This window comes from Callionymus lyra, chromosome 1, assembly GCF_982586985.1.
Source record: "Callionymus lyra chromosome 1, fCalLyr1.hap1.1, whole genome shotgun sequence".
Taxonomy (NCBI): Eukaryota; Metazoa; Chordata; class Actinopteri; order Syngnathiformes; family Callionymidae; genus Callionymus; species Callionymus lyra.
In genome coordinates this window covers 3,660,403-3,681,897 of record NC_141818.1, presented here as the reverse complement: position 1 = coordinate 3,681,897, position 21,495 = coordinate 3,660,403, and the positions used below count along the sequence as shown (strand labels likewise).

General features: G+C 38.7%; 2 protein-coding genes across 2 annotated transcripts; one reads left to right on the top strand and one right to left on the bottom strand.

Moving 5' to 3' along the window:
* Positions 1-412: 412 nt before the first annotated feature.
* tut7 (terminal uridylyl transferase 7) lies at positions 413-16,377 on the bottom strand. Its single transcript, XM_087788520.1, is given in 29 exon segments — positions 413-1,544; positions 2,384-2,404; positions 2,407-2,437; positions 2,526-2,724; positions 2,837-2,952; positions 3,979-4,070; positions 4,128-4,175; positions 4,332-4,509; positions 4,593-4,667; positions 4,736-4,849; positions 4,923-5,012; positions 6,002-6,105; positions 6,191-6,248; positions 6,306-6,406; positions 6,478-6,564; positions 8,133-8,283; positions 8,358-8,908; positions 10,209-10,386; positions 10,470-10,592; positions 11,287-11,406; positions 11,865-11,991; positions 12,059-12,128; positions 12,206-12,257; positions 12,403-12,491; positions 12,620-12,797; positions 14,218-14,334; positions 14,424-14,578; positions 15,269-15,672; positions 16,264-16,377. Coding segments are annotated over 28 exon segments (3,672 nt in total). The 5' UTR covers positions 15,657-15,672; positions 16,264-16,377; the 3' UTR covers positions 413-1,485.
* A 1,010-nt stretch (positions 16,378-17,387) lies between these two features.
* Positions 17,388-19,465, top strand: ccno (cyclin O). Its single transcript, XM_087786333.1, has 3 exons — positions 17,388-17,771; positions 18,634-18,819; positions 18,920-19,465. The coding sequence occupies exons 1-3, from the start codon at positions 17,388-17,390 to the stop codon at positions 19,463-19,465; spliced, it is 1,116 nt and encodes a 371-aa protein (XP_087642459.1).
* Positions 19,466-21,495: the final 2,030 nt, after the last annotated feature.

Genomic DNA, 21,495 nt, shown 5'->3' with positions numbered 1-21,495 from the left:
ATGACGTAATAAGGTCGTCGATGATGGAAAAAAAAGAGTCTTAAATATAATTAAATCTAACTAAAATGAATTAAATCGCCTTTTATTTGTGTTAAGAGTAGAAAAAAATGTTTTTCTTAAGATCCTTCGGCTTCCTCTTGTTTGGGGGGTTCCAAGACGTTCCCAAACCAGTTGATGAAGTCCTCAAATTTAAATCTATTTTACAAATTTTGATCTAAAAATAAACCAAATAAATGATCGACATCTTCAGAAACTGCCCAATTTTACAGGCTTTTATTGTGAAAGCGGCTCCTACTCCAAACTACTAAAGTGACAAAATGTGCCCTGGATCGTACTCAATAATTGACACCAACTTATGCTATCAAGAGCGATAAAATGATTAAATAATAAATAAAAAAAAAGACAAAAAGACTTTGGGAATTTGATTGGAGGTTTAATGACTCCTTCTGAGACGTTACAAATGACAAAGTGAACCATTTGTTCTTGCTTCTATAATCACAAACTCAGGTTTGGTTCACGTCAAACAGAAGGAAACGCAGTGAGTGTTTCCTCTTTTTCTTTTAAAACATGATTACAACAGCTACAACACAAACCTTTAAAATCATATTAAGACAACATAAAACCAGACAGTTGAAGTTTGAAAATGGATTTGTGTAGTTTTGGGAAAAAAAACAAAAAAAACAACTAGCAGCAACTTTCTTCACCCTCACAGTGCAGCTACCATGCGTGTGTGTGTGTGTGTGTGTGTGATTCCAATCAAAGATTATTTATAATAAAAAAAGGTGTGAACGATGATGAGAAGTTTTTTTAAATTCATCAGAGTAAGATTTTTTTCCATCCTATAGTTCAACCACATCAGTCGCTTCATGTCTATAAACTCTCGTTTGCTCGACCGGATCTTCTCGTCACACAGCGGAGAAAAGAAGAAGAAGAAGAAAAAAAAAAAGAGGATTTCTTGAAACGTCGATGAAGTCGACAAATCAAACCTTAATTCAGTCGTTTGGATAAACAGTGGAAACAGAACGATGGGATTAAACTGGCTGTAAGAACAAACACGTCGTCGAACAAAATAGTTAAACAGAGCCACCACAATAAATAAAAGGATCTTTTTTTAAATAGAGCTGAAACGGCTTAAAATGCAATGGTTAAAAAACTAGTGTGGGGTTCATTGGTAAACAAATCGCAGGCGTCGTTGAAACGGCTTGTTTTTCTTTTTAAAATAAAGGTTTTTTAAAAATCTCGTGGAAAAATAAACAGGAAAAAAGAAAAATGAAACACATAAAAGGCCTTTGTGGCTTCAAGTCAACGTGTCTTGGCTTTGGCTTTTTTTTTTTTTTTTTTGAAACAGGCTTCTAACAGCCTGGTGGACCCGGGTCGGACTCGGAGGTTTTTCTTCTGGACCCGTGCGCGCTGGTCCCGGGGGGGGGGCGTGAGCAAAACCTCTTTTTCATGGGCGGGCGTCAGTGCTTCCGACGTGGTTCCTGCTCATTCGGCCGGGCTCTTCCTGTGAGCGGAGCGCTCGACGTGTCGGCAGGATAGACTCCCTGAGGACACAGATCGGAACGAGATCAGAATTGAACAACTTTCTATATGGATGAATATCATGAAATAAAAGTGAGAACTAGAGGGAATATTCAATAAACTGCAGTTCTTTGGAGGAGTGATGAAATACAAATCAAAAACATATTTAATGACCATTAACATAATAATTATATAACCACAAAATGCAATAAGGATCTATGTAAGACAGAAGATTAACAAATAAACTCAATTATTACATATTCAATTTGACAAAATTATTGTATGGTATCAAACAGAGCAGAATTTAACCACTGGTTCATTGACAGAAGGAAAGAACATATTAAGAAACTTGCATTTTGTAGCAGGTTTTATGTCACATCAGGAGTCATTTACTAAATAACTACCAACTTTATAAACTAAGAAGAAAAATCAAGTGTTTGTCTTTAAAAAAAAATAAGAACATGAATAGATCTGAAAGTAAGAACCAGAATTTAAAAATGATCCTGAAAGAAACTGGCAGCCAGTGAACAATTTTAAGGATTGGTGAAATGTGAGTTCTTCTACTAGAGCAGCTCAGAATTCTCACTGCAGAATTTTGTATTAACTGCAGGCGAGACAGATCCTCTTGTTTAGACACAGATGTATGTTCTTCTCAGAAACATGGAGACACAAATGTAACAGAATCTTATCCAGATCTAGTGTGAGAGACTTCAAAGATTGTACTTTCAGCATCTACTGCTGCCTCCTACTAGTTACTAATTTTGAATTTTAAAAACCTCAACTAAGCACCTTCTTGGGTAACTTCATTTAAAGTGTAAAAAAAAAGAAGTTGAACAGGATGTCGGGCCGACTCGTCGCATACCTGCTTGTGGACCCAACTTCATTTCCTATTTTTATCTTCTTGAAAAGGCGAACCCTGGAGGACAAACGTGTCACGTTCAAGAAACCTCCGATCGAGCTTCCTCGGGTGACAAAAAAAAGTAGAAAAAAAAGACCTCACTCACCCGTGGTCGGATAATTCTCATGTGGCCCGAAGAAGTGGAAGGAAATCCATCCTTGGCGTTCCCTGCAGGTCCTCTGTACTGGTCGCAGTCTCTCTTGATGTGGTCGTTGGAGCCACACAGGAAGCAGCAGCGCTTGTCTTGAGCGTCTCGCGCCCTCCAGGGGTTGTCGGAGTTCTCGGACTCCCTCCTCTGCTTGGACCTGAGGCGAAGGATTTCATGTCACATCTTTAGGAAGTGCAGCTTTAATGCATTACACTTCAAGATATTCCATCTGTCGCTCCAATAAAACTGATTTATTAACGAGAACTCACTTCTTGCGCATGGGGCAATCCTTGATGAAGTGACCGATCTTGCCGCAGACACGACAGCAGCGATCGTTGGGAACCACCTCGCCCTCGGTGAGAAGGTCCGGGTCGAAGAAATATTCCTGGAACAAAACACAAAAATCAGTAGTTAGTCCAGTGTGAAAAACTATATCGCTGCTAAGACAGTAATAGGATGATAGGGGGCACTAAACGCGGGGTAATGGGAAGTAAAGATCGCTGTAGATCGTGTTTTTACAAAGAAAAAAGGGCAGAAATAATAATTGGATAATGATAAGAGTCGTGTTGTATTAATTTAAGTAGGGGTGTAAGAAAATATCGATAAATGTGACATTTTAATTCCCGATACTGTATCGAAATTTAATAGCAATGTATCAATATAAAAAAAAAAAACCTTGGAATTGAAATTTTATTTAAATTAAAAGTAATTTTATGGTTTATATATCAATAGTGTGTGTTTAAATAGACAGTCATTCGCTGTTTTATTTTCCAATTAGAACTAGAATAATCAGTTCATTCATTTGCAATTAAACCTCTGGCCACTAGTTGGCAACATTCGTAATTTCCTCTGTGCCAAAGTTACAAGCGGATGTTTGGTCTCATTTTGGCTATAAAACAAAGTTTCAAGTAAAAGAAATGAAACACCGAAAGATACTTGACATATTGCATGTTGCTCCAGGTTGTTTGAGATGTTAATGCACTTCACTGTTAATATACGTTTACATTTTTATTTAATGTTTTAAAATGGACTTTCCTACAAACCCTTTCATATTTAATTAGAGAAAGTATTTGCCATTTTTTTTTGTTGTAAAAGCCAGAAAGTGTGTCTTTTTTTTTAAAGAAACAAAATATTGTGATAAGTATCGCCAGATTCTGGCAAGTGCAGAACATTTAACAAAAGAGCCAAGTCGGACATTAACTAAGACATGCATATTTTATTCAATAGTTCTTCAAAAGTGTCAATTTAAATACTATTTAGCAAAACTTCATCATCACTCAGATGTAAAGATTGAACCCATTTTCTGGTATAAATAACACAAGACCTTTTCAATCAAATTAACTTGGCTTCAGATCTGCATTATGAACAGAAATCTTCAGAAAATCTCTTATTATAAAGCAACAATACCAACCATGCGATTGGGGTACTCCTTAGGAAAGATTTCCACGGGCGATCCAAACACAGCTCTGGCGTTGATGAAAGCCTTCATGATGAAGTTCGTCACTGTGTCAATGAAAAAAGTAAGTAACTTGGAAGGAAAAATAAGAATTTCAAACATACTTTTTCTCGACAGACCGGCCCCAAGATTATGATTTAGGTCGAACGGATCTGCAACAGAAAAGAAAAAGCTCAGAGAGAGATCCGTCACTTTTGCAAGAATTAAATCCTGTATTTAAGAAGCTTGTCGGGTCAACAGTCTCTGACAAGACGCTACAAAAACCATTTGATTTTAGCTAATTGAATGTATGTCGTTTCAAATCCTACCTTCGATCACGATGCACTTGGACGTCCACTGCTTGTGGAAGGTGGTGAGACAGGCGTGCTGTCGGATGCAGATCACGTGCTCTCGGAAGTTGAAGTCCTCGGTGTAGAAGCGCAGCAAACCCAGCCACAGCTCTCCCACCGTCTCCTTGTTCCGTCCAAAACTGGGCCAGCGGCTCGGCTGTCGGGCCATCAGAAAGAAAAATGGTGAAAGGGTTCGAGGGAGTGAGGAATTGAAATGACGGAAAAAAAAAAAAAACCTACGAGGGATTTAAGATCGTCGAAGAAATACACATTCCAGCCGTCGACCAAGATCTCGGGTTTCTTCCCATCGTGAATCTACATGAAGAAAGGAAGGTTTTGTTCAGTGATCATTGTGATCATAACGATGGCGTTTGCTTTCATACCTCCTGCAACACGGGGATGACTGGAGGGTTTCTCTGCTGGAGGAAGTAGAGAACCATCAGGGTGTAGGCGTAGGACGACAGGCTCCCGCGAGAAGCATCGCGGATGTCGCACATCTGCGGGAAAACAAAGATCGTATGAATGAGAAGTCGTGTTGACAGATGAGATAAAAAAAAAGATGCCGCTCACCTTCGCAAACACCTTCATGATGTAGCAGAGGATCTTCACCCTCCGGTCGATGGCGGCGTACAACGCCAGCAGGTTAGTGTTGTGCAACGCCTGCAGTTAAAAATAGAAAAACTGTCAAACCAGGACGTGACAATTTAATGAATCGAATGAGGTGTTCAAGAATGGAATAAGAAATTTAAGTCTTAATATCGAGGTATATTCACGGAAAATCTCCTTCATGCTCAACTTGCCATAACTTAAAAAAAAATAGAACTGCCATTAGTACCTGGTCTAGGGACCGGTACAGGTCCCTATGTTAGTCTTTTTTTGGGGGGGGGTTGCGACAACTTAACGCCACTTATATTCAAGACTTTAAACCCGACAGCCGACCAACATTTAAATCTGTTTTTTTTAAATAAATAATTAAATTTCTATTTTCCATTTCATCCTGAAAATAACACCAAAATTGTGTTCATTATTCTGTTTAACACTAGTTTTGTCGACCGTTTATTTTATGTCCTTTCTACTTATAGAAGTTTATTTATTCTTTTTACTGCCCTTTTTGCACCGTGAGTCTGAGGGGTCGGCAATTTCATCCGTGCTGTATGTCGTGCATGTAGCATATTTGTAAATATATTATATTATTATATATATATTGAGATTTGAAATTAGCATAAAATCTTACTTAATCATGCGTTTACATTTTTAAGACTAAGATCTATCCATCAATCAATCTATACTCTAAAACTTTTATAGAGTCTTTACGAATCCTATTGATTTCCAAGCTGCACAGAAAGAAAAAAAATACTAAAATATACATTTTCTGTCATTTGACTACTACTGTCTATTATGTTTGGTTCTTAAAAAGTAGGCATCATCTCTGAAGCAACATTAGCCTGTGAAGATTGACGCATCAAGACACTCATTTCAGTGAATTTTACTGAAAAAAATAAACCAGTTAACTAGAGAAAATGAGTGAAAATGAAACTCTTTATCATCTATTTTTACTGTTTTTTTTCCTGAAGGTCATGTGTGGATATAATATTCAGTCCAGAAAACCCCAGGGTTACATGAGGTTACATGGTTAAAAGAGAGATTACCAGTGTGTTGTAGAGGCTGATGTCTCCCTCCAGACCAGTGTCCACATGCAAGAACTTCACAATAGGCACTTTGGCAGTGGTTATTGGCAGGATGTTCTTCAGATCTGGTGGATTTCAAGCATAAAAAAGGTTCAATATATATTTATATATTTTTTTTTTTCTTTCTTGTCCAAATGTCAGATTTCTCACCAGGGTGTTTCCTCAGAAGTCTGGCGAGGCCTTTGATGATGTTGATGCAGTCGACGTCCTGTAGCAAACAAATATGAACCTCACGGACTGAAGGATATGTGAGAAGTCAACTCACGTCCATGGTCTCCTGACCCTCCAGCACCATGCAGATGTCCAGGTCACTCTGTCTGAAGCCAAAACCATTTTTGGAAGATCCAAAAAGTTTCAGTCTCGCACCTGCGTGCAAAAGAGAAGTTTTAAGATTTTCAGTCAAATTTGTGAAAGACTTTCAGCGCTTTTTTTTTTACCAGGAAACTGCCGCCTGACGAAGGTCTCCAGATCTTGGATGATATGTTCCCTCACTCCCAGCTCCAGCTCATCTGGTGCGAAATCCACTAGAGGCGGAAGAAAGAGGGAAATGTTTGTTCCAATATTGTTGATTATGGCTGAGGATATATATAGAAATGTTTGATCACATGAATTTAGATACAAAGATTATCGTCTCCTGAACAAGAAATCTTAGTTTTCTCTTGTTTTCCTTATATATTGACCTTCATTTAATTAAACAGACGTGGTCGACACATTCATCAGAGAAGTTGATTCCCAGCACGATGGACACTCAAATTCCCAAATAATACTGAAAGAACACGGTTAAATTAGAATAGAAACATTTACCAATTGCATAGCTTGTTTTTTCAAATTAATTTTCTTTTTTTTTACTGCTATCACGTGCGAGTCTGTGTTTTTAAACTAAATGCATACCTACATATTTAAATTACTCATGAAGAGCTACAATTTTAAAACAACTTTGTTTCCTTTATTCCCGTTTATTCGTCCTTTTTGCAGGTATTTTTTGTCCTTAAAATAAAATAAATTGAAAGTCAACTCAAAGTATATCACAGGGTCTTACTGTAAAGTAAAAAATTAAAGTAAAATGAAGAATTTCAAAGGACTTTACTATTTTAAATTAAATTTAAGAACAATCAACCATATTTTTTTTTAATTAGTACACATTGCCTTCTACCGCTTCTAGCCATGATTTAATAAATCTACACCTTCCAATGTTGCCCAAAGCAACTTCCTCCCGAAGTAGTCCTTAAGCAGGTTAAGGTACAACTGCGATGTGCACCTGCTGGACGAGTCCAGACTGCAACCGCTTCACTGTTCTGTTCAGTTGTTGTAATTGTACGTCAATCTTTTAATTTTTTTTTTTTTTTTTTAAATAACCAAATATTTTGAGATTTTAAACTAACAACTAATCTTGCTTTTTCATGCGTTTAAATTTTGAAAACGTTATGAACATTTGATTTTAAGTAAGTAAGTAATATTTATTTATATATAGCGCTTTTCCAGACCAGGGTCACAAAGCGCTTTAACAATCAAAACAATACTCAAAAAAGTATATTCTTTAAAGATCAAGATAATACTGAGAACAACACAGGAGTTCCAGAAAATCAAGGAAAAGCCTGAACAAATAGAAACGTCTTAAGATGTTTCTTAAAGGAGTCAGTAGATCCATCAAGCGCAAAGAGAGAGGAAGATTGTTCCAAAGCTTAGGAGCAACAGTCTGAACAGATTTCTCTCCTCTGGTCCTGAGCCGTGTGCGTGGAACCATAAGTAGATTTCCTAAGTTCAGAGATTTTTCTCAGTTGAAGGAAACAGTTTCTGGTCAGTTTTCTACAGTGTTGAACAAGAGACATGTCTTTATCAAATACAACACCCAGGTTTCTCAGGCTCAGTTTGACAGACTGACCTAAGTCACCCAAGTACTGACTCAACCCTGGAACCTCATCATCAGGAGCAATCACCAGTGTTTAAGACACCTTAATGCCAATTAAGGCCTTATTTTTAGTACTCGTTACTCTATCCATAATTAGGCAATTTTTCTTTGTTCCATCATCCAAAATTTTCTCCTGGATAATTCATCCGTATTTAAAAAATAATACTTTGAACGGTGACTCACGGAAACACTGCTCACAGACGCCGTCGACCAAGGACAGAAAGTCGGAGGTCATGGCAGGCAAAGGGTCCAGCGGTATCTTCTTGAAGTCGTCGGGGCAGTCCTTCTTCAGATGTCCGTCACGCTTGCAGATGCTGCAGAACACCATCCGAGGCTAAGAGACGACAAGAAGTTGAAGCGTCGTCGTCTCACCGGTTTGGTCTCAACCACGCGTGTCAGTCAACCCACCTTCCCTCTCGTCAGGGCGTGCAACGTGAACTCGTACGACTTCGGGGTTTGTTTATTTGTCGTCGCGTCGTCTTTAAGGGCGTCCACCACCGGCGTAGGCGACACGCTGGCGGGTGCGAACTCCTCTTCCTCCTCGTCTTCGTCCACGGAGCCGGGCGTGTCCACTTCAGGGCCCTCGTCGTCCGTGTAAACCCGGGAGAACTCGTCCACGGGGAACATCTCCTCCTCCGTGTTGCCGCTGTCCAAGTGTTCCCTGGTGCGAGGTTCGCCCTCGTCGTCGAACAAGACCCTGAAGACGACCTTCCGCATCTCGCCGTCGCAGTCGCTGTTCTCCTCCACCTCCTCCTCGATGATGCAGTCGGAGTCTTCGGGTCCGTTGCCGGGGACGGCCTGCGAGGGCTGAGCCTGCGAGTCGCCTTTGCTGCAGGCGGCTGAAGAGTTGAGCGGCAGTGCAAAGTACTTGTAGGTGGTTTTCAGGCAGTGGAGGACGTAGTCGTGCATCTGCTGGCTGTTGAGTGTGCGGGCCACGTTCCTTTTCACAGCGAATGGGTCTGGACGCAAAAAAAAACAACAGAAAATTAAGAATCAGAATCTTTTTATTGTCATTGCACATAGTACAATGACATTTAAAGTGCACCATCCAGAAATAGTAAACAACACATACTTCAAATGAAAAATATATTTTAAAAAAAGGGTTAAAAATATGTATAAAACAAGATAAAATACACAAACTACATAAGTAACAAATAAAGATAAAGTGTAGCGATAAATAGAGAAGCAGCAGAGGTTTTATAATACTGTCTGGTTATTAATAGTTCAATGTTTGAATGTGTTTATTGATCCTTATTTGTGTTTATTTAGTTCACATATAGGTGAGGGGAAGAAAGGATTCTCGAGTCCGTTTGTGCGAGTTTTGAGGGACCTGTACCGTCTGCCAGAGGGCAGCAGGTGGAACAGGTTATGTACAGGTTGATTTATCGAAGCTAAATTAAGATTAATCTATTAATAAAACCTCTGCTTTAACTTTTATCTGTGCATTAACTTTGTTCCTTGTTTTTTTGTTTATATTCTGTCTATTAGTTGATTATTTAAGTTTGTTGATTATTTATTTCAATTTTTTGGTTATTTATTTTTGAATGTCTTATTTAATGTCTGTTCTAATGTCTCTAAGTCTTTAACTGTTTAATGTTTAATTTCATTTATGCTGTATGTCTCAATACATACAATAACTTGACTTGACTTAATCAAAGACCACCTGAGAACAGAAAAGCAGATCTTAAGGCTGATACAATGATGATAGCAGTAGCTGCAACTGTAATTATTAAATGCAATTACCTTTCATTAGAAAATGTAAAGCGGAAGACTTTAACTTTGATTAAACTTGATGGCAAATACATGCCAAGCGAACACAGACGCAAGATTGAGTTGAAAAGCTCATGGATTCGTGTCACGCACAGATTCAAAAATCTGAATAATTTTGTGCAACTTTTTCTGGGTTTAAGTGATTTTAGTAGGAAATCCATGCACTTCTTTCTTTGTACATGAGGCCACTGGACATTGCACTTATACAAAAACAGAATAATAAAAGGCAGAGAGGGAAAGGTCGTTAATACAAGCATGTACAAATAAGTTAAATTAATCATATCAGTTTCTTATAAATGTTTGAAACAATTATAGTTGGAAAAGGTTTTGGATGAAGAATGTTGAAGATGGTTGCAAAAGGAAAAAAGATTAAAGAAAATTAAGTTAAAATTTGTGGTAAATGATAAGGAAAGTTGATTAAGGAAAAAAAGAGGATAATGCTAAAAGGAGGAATTTATTCAATATTATTTTTGTAATTGCGATCATTACCTTCCACTGCGATACGGGTTTTGGACCAGTCTTTAATCTCTCTGGAGAGAACGGCTCCGGTTCGCACGCTTATCACGTTGTCTCCCATGATAAACTCCAGTGAGTAGAAGCGAAGCATTTCGGCCCAGAGAAGACCGACTTCTTCCCGTGTGCTCGGCTTGGGAAACACCAGAGACACCTGCGAATCACCGGCAAACAAAGTTATAGTCCTTTCTCCTGTTGTCGGCTCAAAAACACCCAAAAGAGAAAGACTTCCGTTACCTTTCCTGTCGCACTTTCCAGTGTTTGTGAAGATTCTGCAGGAGTGTAGGCCCAGTGGACGTGTCCGTCCTCGACGTGCGTGAGACTGAAGTCCGACAGCTTCCCAAGCGTGAAGATCTTAAGCTAGGATGAAGCAAAATAAGTAAGACCAGGGTCACAAAGCGCTTCAACAATATACAGTTAAAATATATACTTTAAATGATCAAGACATATAAGACAAACACAGGAGTTCCAGTAAATCAGGGAAAAGCACAAATAAAAATGTCTTAAGATGTTTCTTGAAGGAGTCAGTAGATCATCAAACACAGAGATGGTTCCAAAGCTTAGGAGCAACAGTCTGGAAGGATTTCTCTCCTCTGGTCCTGAACCGTGTTCAGGAACCATCAGTAGATTCTGATCCACAGACCTCAGAGCCCGAGCTGGGGTGTAAGGCTGGATCAGATCATGGAAGGTCTGACCATGAATAGCGATAAGTAAGAAACAGAATTGTATTTTATCCTGAAAGAAACTGGCAGCCAGTGAAGAGTTTAAACGATGGGGGAAATGTGAGTTCTTCTACTAGAGCGGGTGAGAATTCTCGCTGCAGAGTCCTTCATCTACTGCCGGCGAGACAGATCCTTCTTGTTTGGACATGAAAACAAACTGTTGCAATAGTCCAGACGAGAAGACAAACCCATGGATTATAAGCTCCAGATCGTGACTCAACCCTGGAACCTTTTCATCAAGCGCAATAACCAGAGTTTCAGTTTTAAACTAAAATTCGGTTAAGATTTAAAAAAAAAAAATAGTTTGCTGGATCAGATGAGAAGTTACACACCTCTTTGTTCAGATAGGTGGGCAGGATCGGCTTCCGGCGTTGTTGTAGGAAGAAAATCACCATGAGGGCGAAGACGTACGGCGGCAGCCCTCCTTCATCGGAACGGTCGATCTGACAGATCTGAAAGAGGAAAGAACACAAAAAAAATATTAACGAGAGAATTGGAAATAATTCCGTGCATGTTTAATTTGGAAACAAAAAAAAGGTAAGTTAATATTTTGTTTTGCCGTTTTGGAAATAGGAAAAGTCTGTGCATCTTGCTCATGCACACGCCCAGAACGAAAGACATTTTCCAGAAGTTTCGAGGATATTTTAAATATCGGTCAAATATTCTTCATAAAAGAAACACCAATGATGGCGCAGTGTTGTGCACCAAACCCACTTTATCGTATTGCCGTTTATGAGTTTATAAGTGTGTGTTTATAAGTGTCAAAGGTGGAAATCCAAGCGCGTCTTAAAACTAGTTAATGTTCATTATTCATTTTATTTTTAAAACTGACCCCACCCCTTTTCGCCCCATTTCATTTTAAAAAAATAAAATGTAGAGGAACAAGAAAAGCCGGTCGTGTTGAACTTACTCTGGCCCAATGTCTGAATCCCAGGACCAGTGGGTGGAGGAGAGGCTCCTGGCTGGCCAGCGCCGAAAGGAAAGTGGTGGTTTGAAACGCGTTTTCGTTCCCAGCACTGACTTTGCAGACCAAGCCACTGCAGAGAGCGATGAAAAAATGTGTTACCGTTAAAAACTGCACAGGCACAATTTTAAAAAAAATACCTCTTTTTCTCTGTGCAGATGATGACGGGCACCCGAGCATGAAAGTCGTCTTCCACGTCAACAAAGAGGGCTGGAAAAAAACAACAACAACAATAACTTTAGCTTAAATTAACGTAGAGTGAACTTATCTGAAGGAAAGAGACTCACGACTCAAAGCGAGGCCCTCTTTCACCATCAACAAGACGTCTGGCTGATGCATCTGTAAACACATTCCATGTCAAAGCATTAACACAACATAAATATGATGGAAAATCAACAAATAAAAGATGAATAAAACCAGTAGGAGAACAGGTCAAGCCAAGAGCTGCTTAAGAATGTATTGTCATGTACACGCAAATACTCACATGTGGTGGAAACTGAATGTCGATGTTGACGTCAGAATCCTTGAATCCAAACTTGCTACAAGACGATCCATAAAGCCTGAGCCTGATTTCTACAGACGCGAGAGGAATGACGTTAATGACACTCGACAACCGGGACAATGGGCGCCGAGCCAGTTCAGCCGGGGACTGATTGGAGTCACACCGGACCCCTTGTTGTCGGGAGTCGTGCCTCACTTACCGGGCAAGACTGATATGAGGAGGTCTTGCATGACCGAGACAACGCCGCGTCTGTTCTCCACGTCCTGGTCGGTCATCCCGTGACTCTGGACAACATGTTCAAGGGCAGCATTCAGGGCGATTATCTGCTCGGGGTCAGGCGGCTGGATCTCGGTCAGCATCTTTTGCTCTTTTTTCTCCTGTGGAAAAAAAAGAAAACGATTCGTCACTGAATAAATATTAAAAAAAAGTGTTATCATTACAAGAGAATCATTGACAACAAGCCAACAGGTTTAAAGTAATAAAAAACAAACGGCTTGAATTTCTTTTATGCCCGTTTACACCGATATGTAGTCATGATTTATTTACTATGAAGATAATCATTATGGCCTCATTTGCAGTATAATCATGGGCAGCAAAGTGGCGCGCTAGCAAAACATAAAGTTCATTTCTAATGACGGGAAATTAGCTTCACTATTTGAGGCTAATTTGGGTTTAAAAATATCTTATGCGGTTTCTCTATGGACATGTTATTACAGGAAACACTTGAAGCACAAACAAAGTTACAAGTTGTTTCAATCCTAAACTTTACTTTAATTAACCATTAGAATCATTAAAGTTATAAATCAGTCCAGTTAATTTAAAACAATGTATTTTTTTCCAAAAAAAATACTTGGTCGGCCAGGACTCGACTGATTGGTTGCAACCTGCTCAGTTTTCTCCATCTTATACCACAACACTGGAATATTGGAATTAAGCAGAAGAAGAATTGTATTTTGAAACTATTTCAGCATGAAAAAGAAGGAGACTCTATAAATAAAAGGACAAACATATTGTCTTTCAAATTGTCTCAAGATTTCCTTAACGCTATCATGACGAGCGATGAGAGTCTTAAATGCTCGGAAAGAGGGATTCGATCCTCAAGCAGTTAAAGATGAGGGTCAACGTTGACATAAATTCATTTAAAAAATCTGAAAGTGTCTGATGAATCTTTCATCAATAACACAACATATCATGTGATGAATCCGAAATAAAGTGCTGGAACTGTACGATAATTTAAGATAAGAAAATATTTTCATCAAGAGAGATCATTGAATAATAATGTATCAATACCAACAGGTATAAATTGTCAAATTTTAAGTGGAAAAAAGGCTTCAAATATCAAATAAAAGTGGACAATCCAGTGGACAACACATATATTAAACAGTAGAATCGTAACATGGCCATTTATGCGTCTTCCTGATACAAAAGATTTTGTCCAAGATTAAAAATGGAAAAACAAAAATAACTACAAGACTGTTTTAATCACCTGGTGTGAAAGCCAAAATTGAAAAAGAATTACCTGCAAAGTGAATTACTAAAGTGTGATCTCAGAAATGGAATGTAATTGAGATGCATACCCGAGTGTTTTAAAGAAGAAAAATCAATGTTGTGGCTCAAAACTCTTGTGACTTTGTAGTCAATAGTAAACAAGTTGTCGTCTTTTAAAAGCAGCAGCAACCTTTGGTAAATCCTTTGATGTATTAAGGCAAAATTTTTGCCTTGATGATGGTCCCAGATAAGAGTCATGATATCATGATTATAACCATAACGATCACCAAGTGAACTTTTTTTTCTCACCCTTGCCCTTCTCCGGTGCCGCCGGTTTCGGGCGTGTGTGCGAGCATCAGACAAAGAGTCCAGTAGAACGTCGCACAGAGTGCAGGTAAACAGTGCGTTTGGGTTTTTGTGTGACCTCTGTAGCAAAGTAGAAGAAAGATACAGTTTCCATGAAAACACAGCAACACCAACAAACGATTTGCAATCTGTTATCAAGTGGTTTGTACCTTTTTAAGATAGAAGATTTCATCTTTATTAAGCTCTTTCTCTGCAAGCAGAATCCTTTGCAGCTCCAGCGGTGAGAGGGCGGACTCTTCACCAACATGGCTACTGGCGTCTTCATAATAAGAGTTACTTTTGTTTTGGTTTCTCCATCCTTTTCCTTAAAAGCCATAAAAATAAATGGTCATCAAATGTCAGAAATAAATCCATAAAAGATGATCTTTATGAGCATCATTGACTTATTTTCTATTCAAAAATGCTGCTACAGCTGAGTTTATATTAAATGAAACTTATCAGAATCAGAACTTTTGTTGTTTTTTACAGAACAAAAGAATGTAATAACATAAATAGATAAATAGAGATTCATAAAATACAATAAATTAAAATAAAATAAGAGACATCACTATAAAATTGCATCTAAATAATGAATAATTAACAAAATAAAATGAAATAAATTATATTTAATTAAATAATATTCATGATACGAACAACAAAAGGGTAGAAAGAGTTCATGAACCAGGATGTTTTGCTTATTATCCGTCTCAGTTATGGGTTTATAGAGATGATATCTGTTTCTAGGCAACACCCAGTTGTGTTTCAAAGAAAAAGAAACTTTAACTCAGAGGGAAGAACGCATACCACTTTGGCCCAGGTTATTAGTTCAGTATGTTTGCACGACAAAACTTATACTCAAATTTCAAATACCAAACTTTTCGCCATTTCCCCAAAAACATGTAATTATGATTATATTTTAAATCATTTTTCTGTCATTATTTCACTGCACCTCGGCTCAGGTCTGGAATAAAAGATGTAAATTCAATGTGGAATTCACACAAATTTAACTGCCTACCTGATTTATGATCGCCATCATCACGATTCCCTCTTCTCCAATGTTCCCTCTCCTCGTACGGACCTTCCCCCTGGTTCCCCTTCCTCCAGTTGTGCTGCTGTCGATCTCGCCGGTGATCCCCTTGACTCGGTTCCTGATTAGAAAACCAGTGTTCGTCCCTCTGCGAGGGGCTATGGCCCCCTCGGAATCCTCCGCCGCCGGCGAACGGGCCGAGTCCTCCTCGTCTGGGGCTCGACCGAAACGGGCCGCTCTGGTTCCTCGGCGGGCCGCCGTCGGACCTGAAGGTCTGTCCTCTGGGGTGGTCCTGGTTTCTCCAGCTGTCCTGCGTGTCGCCTCCACGCTCCCGGTTCCCTGCTTTCGGCCGGTGCGACCTGCCGGAGTTCTCCATCGTGATCGTGTTAAAACTGAGAAAACAAAACAAAAAACAATTACAACTCAATGTCTTTGAGGGGAAGGGAAGGTAAACAAACCGGAAAATACAAACATATTTGCTCAAAATATACACATGATTTCTGCTTTATTCACCTGTTTCATTCATCACGATTGTTTGCTCTGGGAATCTTTGGTAGCCATCTAACATAGCAGGTACTACAGTTTAATTTTGGATCCGAGAACACAAACAAACTCGGGCAGGATCTCAAGTTACCTTAACTTGGAGCTTGTTTTGAATCGCAGTTAGCATATGCTAACCATAATAGCTTTACTTCCCATCGGTGTTAGCTTCCCTCGCCTCCTCGGATCAAATCCCTCGCAGTGATTCCTCGCAGAACGCCATGAAAAGAGTCGTTTTTTAAAAAAATAAATTCAAAGCTCTCACGTGTATTCGAGTTTTTTTTTTCTTCTATTTTCTGTCCGAAATGTAAGCGAGGGCATCCAAGCTACAGCTCTGCTAACTCAGTGCTAACAGCTAGCACTAACTTGATCTTTGTCAACCGGAAAAAAAAAACTGTTCAATACACTTAATTTGGAAGTGGATTTTCGAGGAGGTTACGTACCTGGTGTTGAAGGACGGCGGGCATAACGGGAACCTTGTTCAGGTCTGACTCTGCATGATCGACACTCTCACGGGGAGTTTGAAAGGTGACGTCGATACGGAAGCTCGGAGGAGTCACAGTGATAATCTGATCTGCGCACTTTGAATGATTGATTGAAGAATAGCCTTTTTACAGTCATTTTTTCTCATGGAGGTTAAGCAGTATTTAGAAGGATTTATATCACGATTATACTGTGCCTTTTCTATTTTATTTTTTTCTGAAAGATGAACGCATGTGTGTGAGAGCCAGCACCATCTTGTGGTGGGATGCTAAAACTGCAAGACTAAATTTATATGGAAGTACATTGTTTTTTCTTTTTTATTAAATACATTTTTATGTACATTTAACATGTGCTTCCATAATAAAAGAACAAAAAGCATCCCAATGCACTGTATCAACATTTGGGGATTTAATGTTTAGAACACAATTTCCTCAGGGGGACACATTATATACTGAGAGTATTGTGAGGGATGGTCAACCCGAAATATGATGGATGTTAAGTGAAGGAAAGTGTCAACATCTTGTGAAATTATGAAATAAAGCTAAAACGTTTAATTGCTGATGTAAAATGACAGCTTAGTCAATTGTTTGCTAGAAATCAAACAATGGCTTTGTGACCCTGGTCTTGAAAATCGCTCTTACTTTTTTTCCCCTTTACATGTTTTAAAATAGTCACTCAAAATGTATTAATGACCTTTAAAAACAAAGAGACAAAAACAATATAAGAAGAAAAAACTAAAAACTAAACTAAAAACTAAATACAATTTTTGGATTCTCCACAAACATACGGAAAACACAGATGCAACATGCATACAGTAATAGGTCTGTTATAAATAAAAAAATATTATAAAATTAGCTGTACATGTTTTAAGATACATGTATATATTGGATCATGTAGTTGATGTCATTAAAATAGTTGATGTTATTATTTAATAATATTGAGTATAAAAATGTAAAAATACATCCGCCGATTTATTTATTTATTTATTTAATGACGGTTAATTGTTGTTGTCACAAACTATTGTTTGTGGGACAATTGAATGATTCTGAAACGGATTTATTGTCTGTCACCAGGGAAACGAAAGATGCAGGAGCGGGGAAGAACCCGGGAATGTGACGTCACAGATAAACCACGCCCCCTTTCCTATTGGGCCACACGCGAGGGAAACACATCTGAGTTTTACTGCTCGACGATGATCGACTTCACCGGTTCCGAGTCTACGATGACGGACGAGAACCGGGTCGAACCGGGACCTCACCAGACAAGAAGGAAGCAGAAGCTCAGGAGCAGAATGAATGATTCTGGTTTTGAGGAGGATTGCGGTTCCTCTCCTCACCCCAGGACAAGTTCACAAGAACCGGGTCAGTTCTCCAGCTGGTACCGTCAGTACGGAACCATCGGCTACATGCTGCAGAGAGAGAAGGAGAAGAACTTTAATCCCTGCAGAAGTCTGGACCGTCAGCCACAAGTAGGATCTCTATCCATTTTCTTGAAAAAAGGTGTTTGTAACTGTGTTAAAGTACCAGATATAAAATAAATAAATCAACTAAAATACAACTTATTCGTCTAATAAATAGTGTTGAAATATTTATTTATTTTAAATTGAACAAAACAAAATAAAAAGTATATAAAGAACATTATCTGGGAAAGGACTCGAAACCCCTTTTTAGAAATGAGCTCATACCTAACTTAATATTATTACTATTCATTTGATTCATATATTATTAGTATTGTAATCTTTTGTTTTGAGCATCTTTATCCTGTTTTAATGTCTCTATCCTGCTTTAAAACATGTAGCACTTTGAGATTTGTTGACCAAATGTAAAGTGCAATACAAATAAAATCGACAATTATTAATAAATACTGAACGTAAAACAGACATTTTAAGTACTACTTATTTGTATTCTTGTTAATTATTCAAAAGAGGTGGCAATAATAGTGACATTTAACATCTGCAAGAAGCTCCTCTGCATGTTCTACCAGTCTGTATTCTTGTTCTTATTTTATTTTGATTATTTCTTATGAAAAAATGCTGTATTTGCTGTGGATAAATTGGAAAAAAAACTATTTCCCGAAGGAGTCCTCCTGAGGGATCAATAAAGTTATACCTAACCTAACCTAACCTATTTAAATAATAAATATTGTGTATTTAACAGCAATAAACAGTGTCATTGGGGAGACAAAGAAAGTTAATTTTTAATCTTGTTTAAATTGGAAAAACAGTACTAAACCAAACTAAATCTGGAGTTGCCACGAAGGGCAGAGAAGAAATACATATATTTTTGATCCAAAATGTCTATATACGCTGATGATGTGGTTCTCTCCTGCAGCTGACTCCCAACTCCCGCTGCCAGCTGGTCAGCTGGCTCATCCCTGTGCACAAACACTCGCGCCTCTCCTTCGAGTGCTGCTGTCTGGCCGTGAACATCATAGACAAGTTCCTGGAGACGACACCGGTCGCTCCAGACTGCTTCCAGCTCGTCGGGGTCACCGCTCTGCTCCTGGCCAGTAAGAAGGTACAAGAAACCAACACGACTAAATAATAAGAATTGAATCAGAATCCTTATAATCACTCCTTCAGTCATACAACTGATCACTCTTCGTGCTCCTCCTCAGGTGGAGGTGTTCTCCCCCAGGATCGACCACCTCTTGTCTCTCTGCTGCGACGCCTTCACCCGCGAGCAGCTCTGCAACCTGGAGTGTCTGATCCTGATGCGCCTGGACTTCCACCTGAGCACCCCGACCCTGGCCTTCTTCCTGGACTACTACACCAGGAGCATCCAGGAAGTGGCGGGAGACTCGGAGAAGACCCGGAGACTGACCCGTCGCTTCGGGGTCCTCGCCCGGCTGGTGTGTGAACTGAGCCTCGCCGACTACACCTTCAACAAATACCCGCCGTCTCTGATAGCTCGCTGTGCTCTGAGGCTCGCCAGCGAGATGATGCTGGCGGAACATAGACTTTTAGAACCCATCAGGTACCAGATGACTCACTCAGACGGTAGAAAAGATGACGATATTTCCGATCATTGTGCCGAAAAGTACGCTGGCAACACCAGTTTTACCCTGAAGGAGAATCACAGTCTGGCTCAGGAATGCAATGACAACCTAAAGCTGTTGGTGTCACTAAATCAGGAGTCACTGAAATTAATGCTGAAAATGTAACTTGTGACTTTTTTTTTTACTCATGTTTACAACAAATATTTCTTTTTATTTATATCAAGTTTTTTACAAATGCACTGACTTGTGGTTGTTTGACTTCAATGCCTGGGATCTGTTGTATATGCTGCTGTTTGTAATGTTATGCCTGTTTTTATATTTTATAAAATCAAGATTTTGTACCAAAGTTATCTTTTCCAATAAAGTTGTTCGCTTGTGCAATGATCGACAAATGTTCTACTCAATAAAGGTTGAAACTATTAAAAGAAAAGGATTGGGAATAAAGGTCACATTGTCATAGAAGCTGATAAACAAAAAAGAATAATTTCTGATGCACAAAGACAAAATATAATGTGATACGTTGTGACAAATAAACCTGAAAAAACAATACCATGAAAAGAATAAAATGAAATAAAATGGGAAATTTACGAGTGGGTATTAAAAGGACATGGGTATGATAATCATGATATCACGAAATGTTAAGAAACAACATAATTCACTGTCAAGGGGATGAAAAAAAGAGAAATATATAGTTTAAACCATGATACAGTTGTTTAAGTTTTGGCATACAGCTGCGTTGTGGTTTTTCTCCTTCAATCACCAGAAAAAAAAGATAATTTTTAAGGATTTTCCACTTTCATTGTTATCTTACTGTAAAGGTAACAATGTAACAAACCAGAGTTTAGAGGCTATAGAGGCCGGAAGGCTTGAAGCGATAGAGAGGAGGATGTTCAAGAGAGACAATGATGGACGACAGACAATTCACTTGGCAGTGATATTACAGTTGAAAAGGTTGAAATAGAAAATATACAGAAAGTTTCCTCTTCAAAAAATGCATCTTGATTTTCCGTGACAGATTAAATTTAGATGAATAGTGTCAAAGGGGGTTATTTCAATTACATTTCTTCATCATGTGTTTTACTATACACCTCATTAAATTGTTGATTTCTCTCAACTCTCATTGGTCCACATTCAACTCTCAACTTCAGTCTTCATTTAACTTCATTTATGTATCGTTTCCACTTATTTATTTATCTTGTGAGTAATAGATGTCAAATGTGCTCCTTGTCTGATATAGACAAAGAAACGTTATCGATTCAGTTTTTTTTAAAGTTATAATAACAATTTGACACAGTTTTACAGAGAAAAAAGTATTGGATGGTAAATGTATTTTGCACATTGACGATAGACAATTTTATATGGATAAAAATATGGAAGCAGATGACATAAAAAAGGAAAAATATAGAAATAGAAAATTGGATGGACTGAACGACAACATGAAAATAAAATATTACAATAAGAGATTAATTACAAAAATTATAAAAAGGTTTTGTAACAAAAATAAGACATTTTTAAGTAAAAATGTGACTTTGATCTTAAAAAAAAAAAAACAATAATTATTTTTAATGGGTGAAAAACACCTCGTGGAACTATAAAAAACACACAAAAGACGAGTCATATAAAACGTCCTGCCACATGATCTCACTCCGAATGTAACTCCTTAAATCTTTCCCCCCATTGTCTCGTCCCTTTGCGGCCCATTGAGTCGGGGGTCAGTTTACTCAGAAACGCCACTAACCGTGGCAGCATTATTTGTGAAACACTGGGCTGTGACAACACAGGTCGATCCACTCAGGGCTCGTTGTTATCTGATGATCCATTACGCGTGGCAGCTCGACCTGCTGACACGGTCTCGACCACACAGGTGCGCCCAGCGTTGAGGGCCCGACCAGACCCACTCGTGTTTGTTGACGGATGAGGGGCATTCGTCATGCGTGTTTACCCACCTGTCTGTTGTTATTACCCCTTTTCCTTTTCCACTCTGCTCGGTGTTTGGGGGGGGATGGATGGCCTTGACCTTATTTACGCACCTTTACGCACGGAATTCTCTGAGCGCAATGATCCAATTTAATACGTGGACACAAATGCAATAATGGATATTAAACACCATTATTAAGTTTTTTTGTTTCACGTTAAAAGACACACTGGTTTTTTACTGACCGATCTGTCAAGGTTGAGAGACAGAAGGTGTGTTA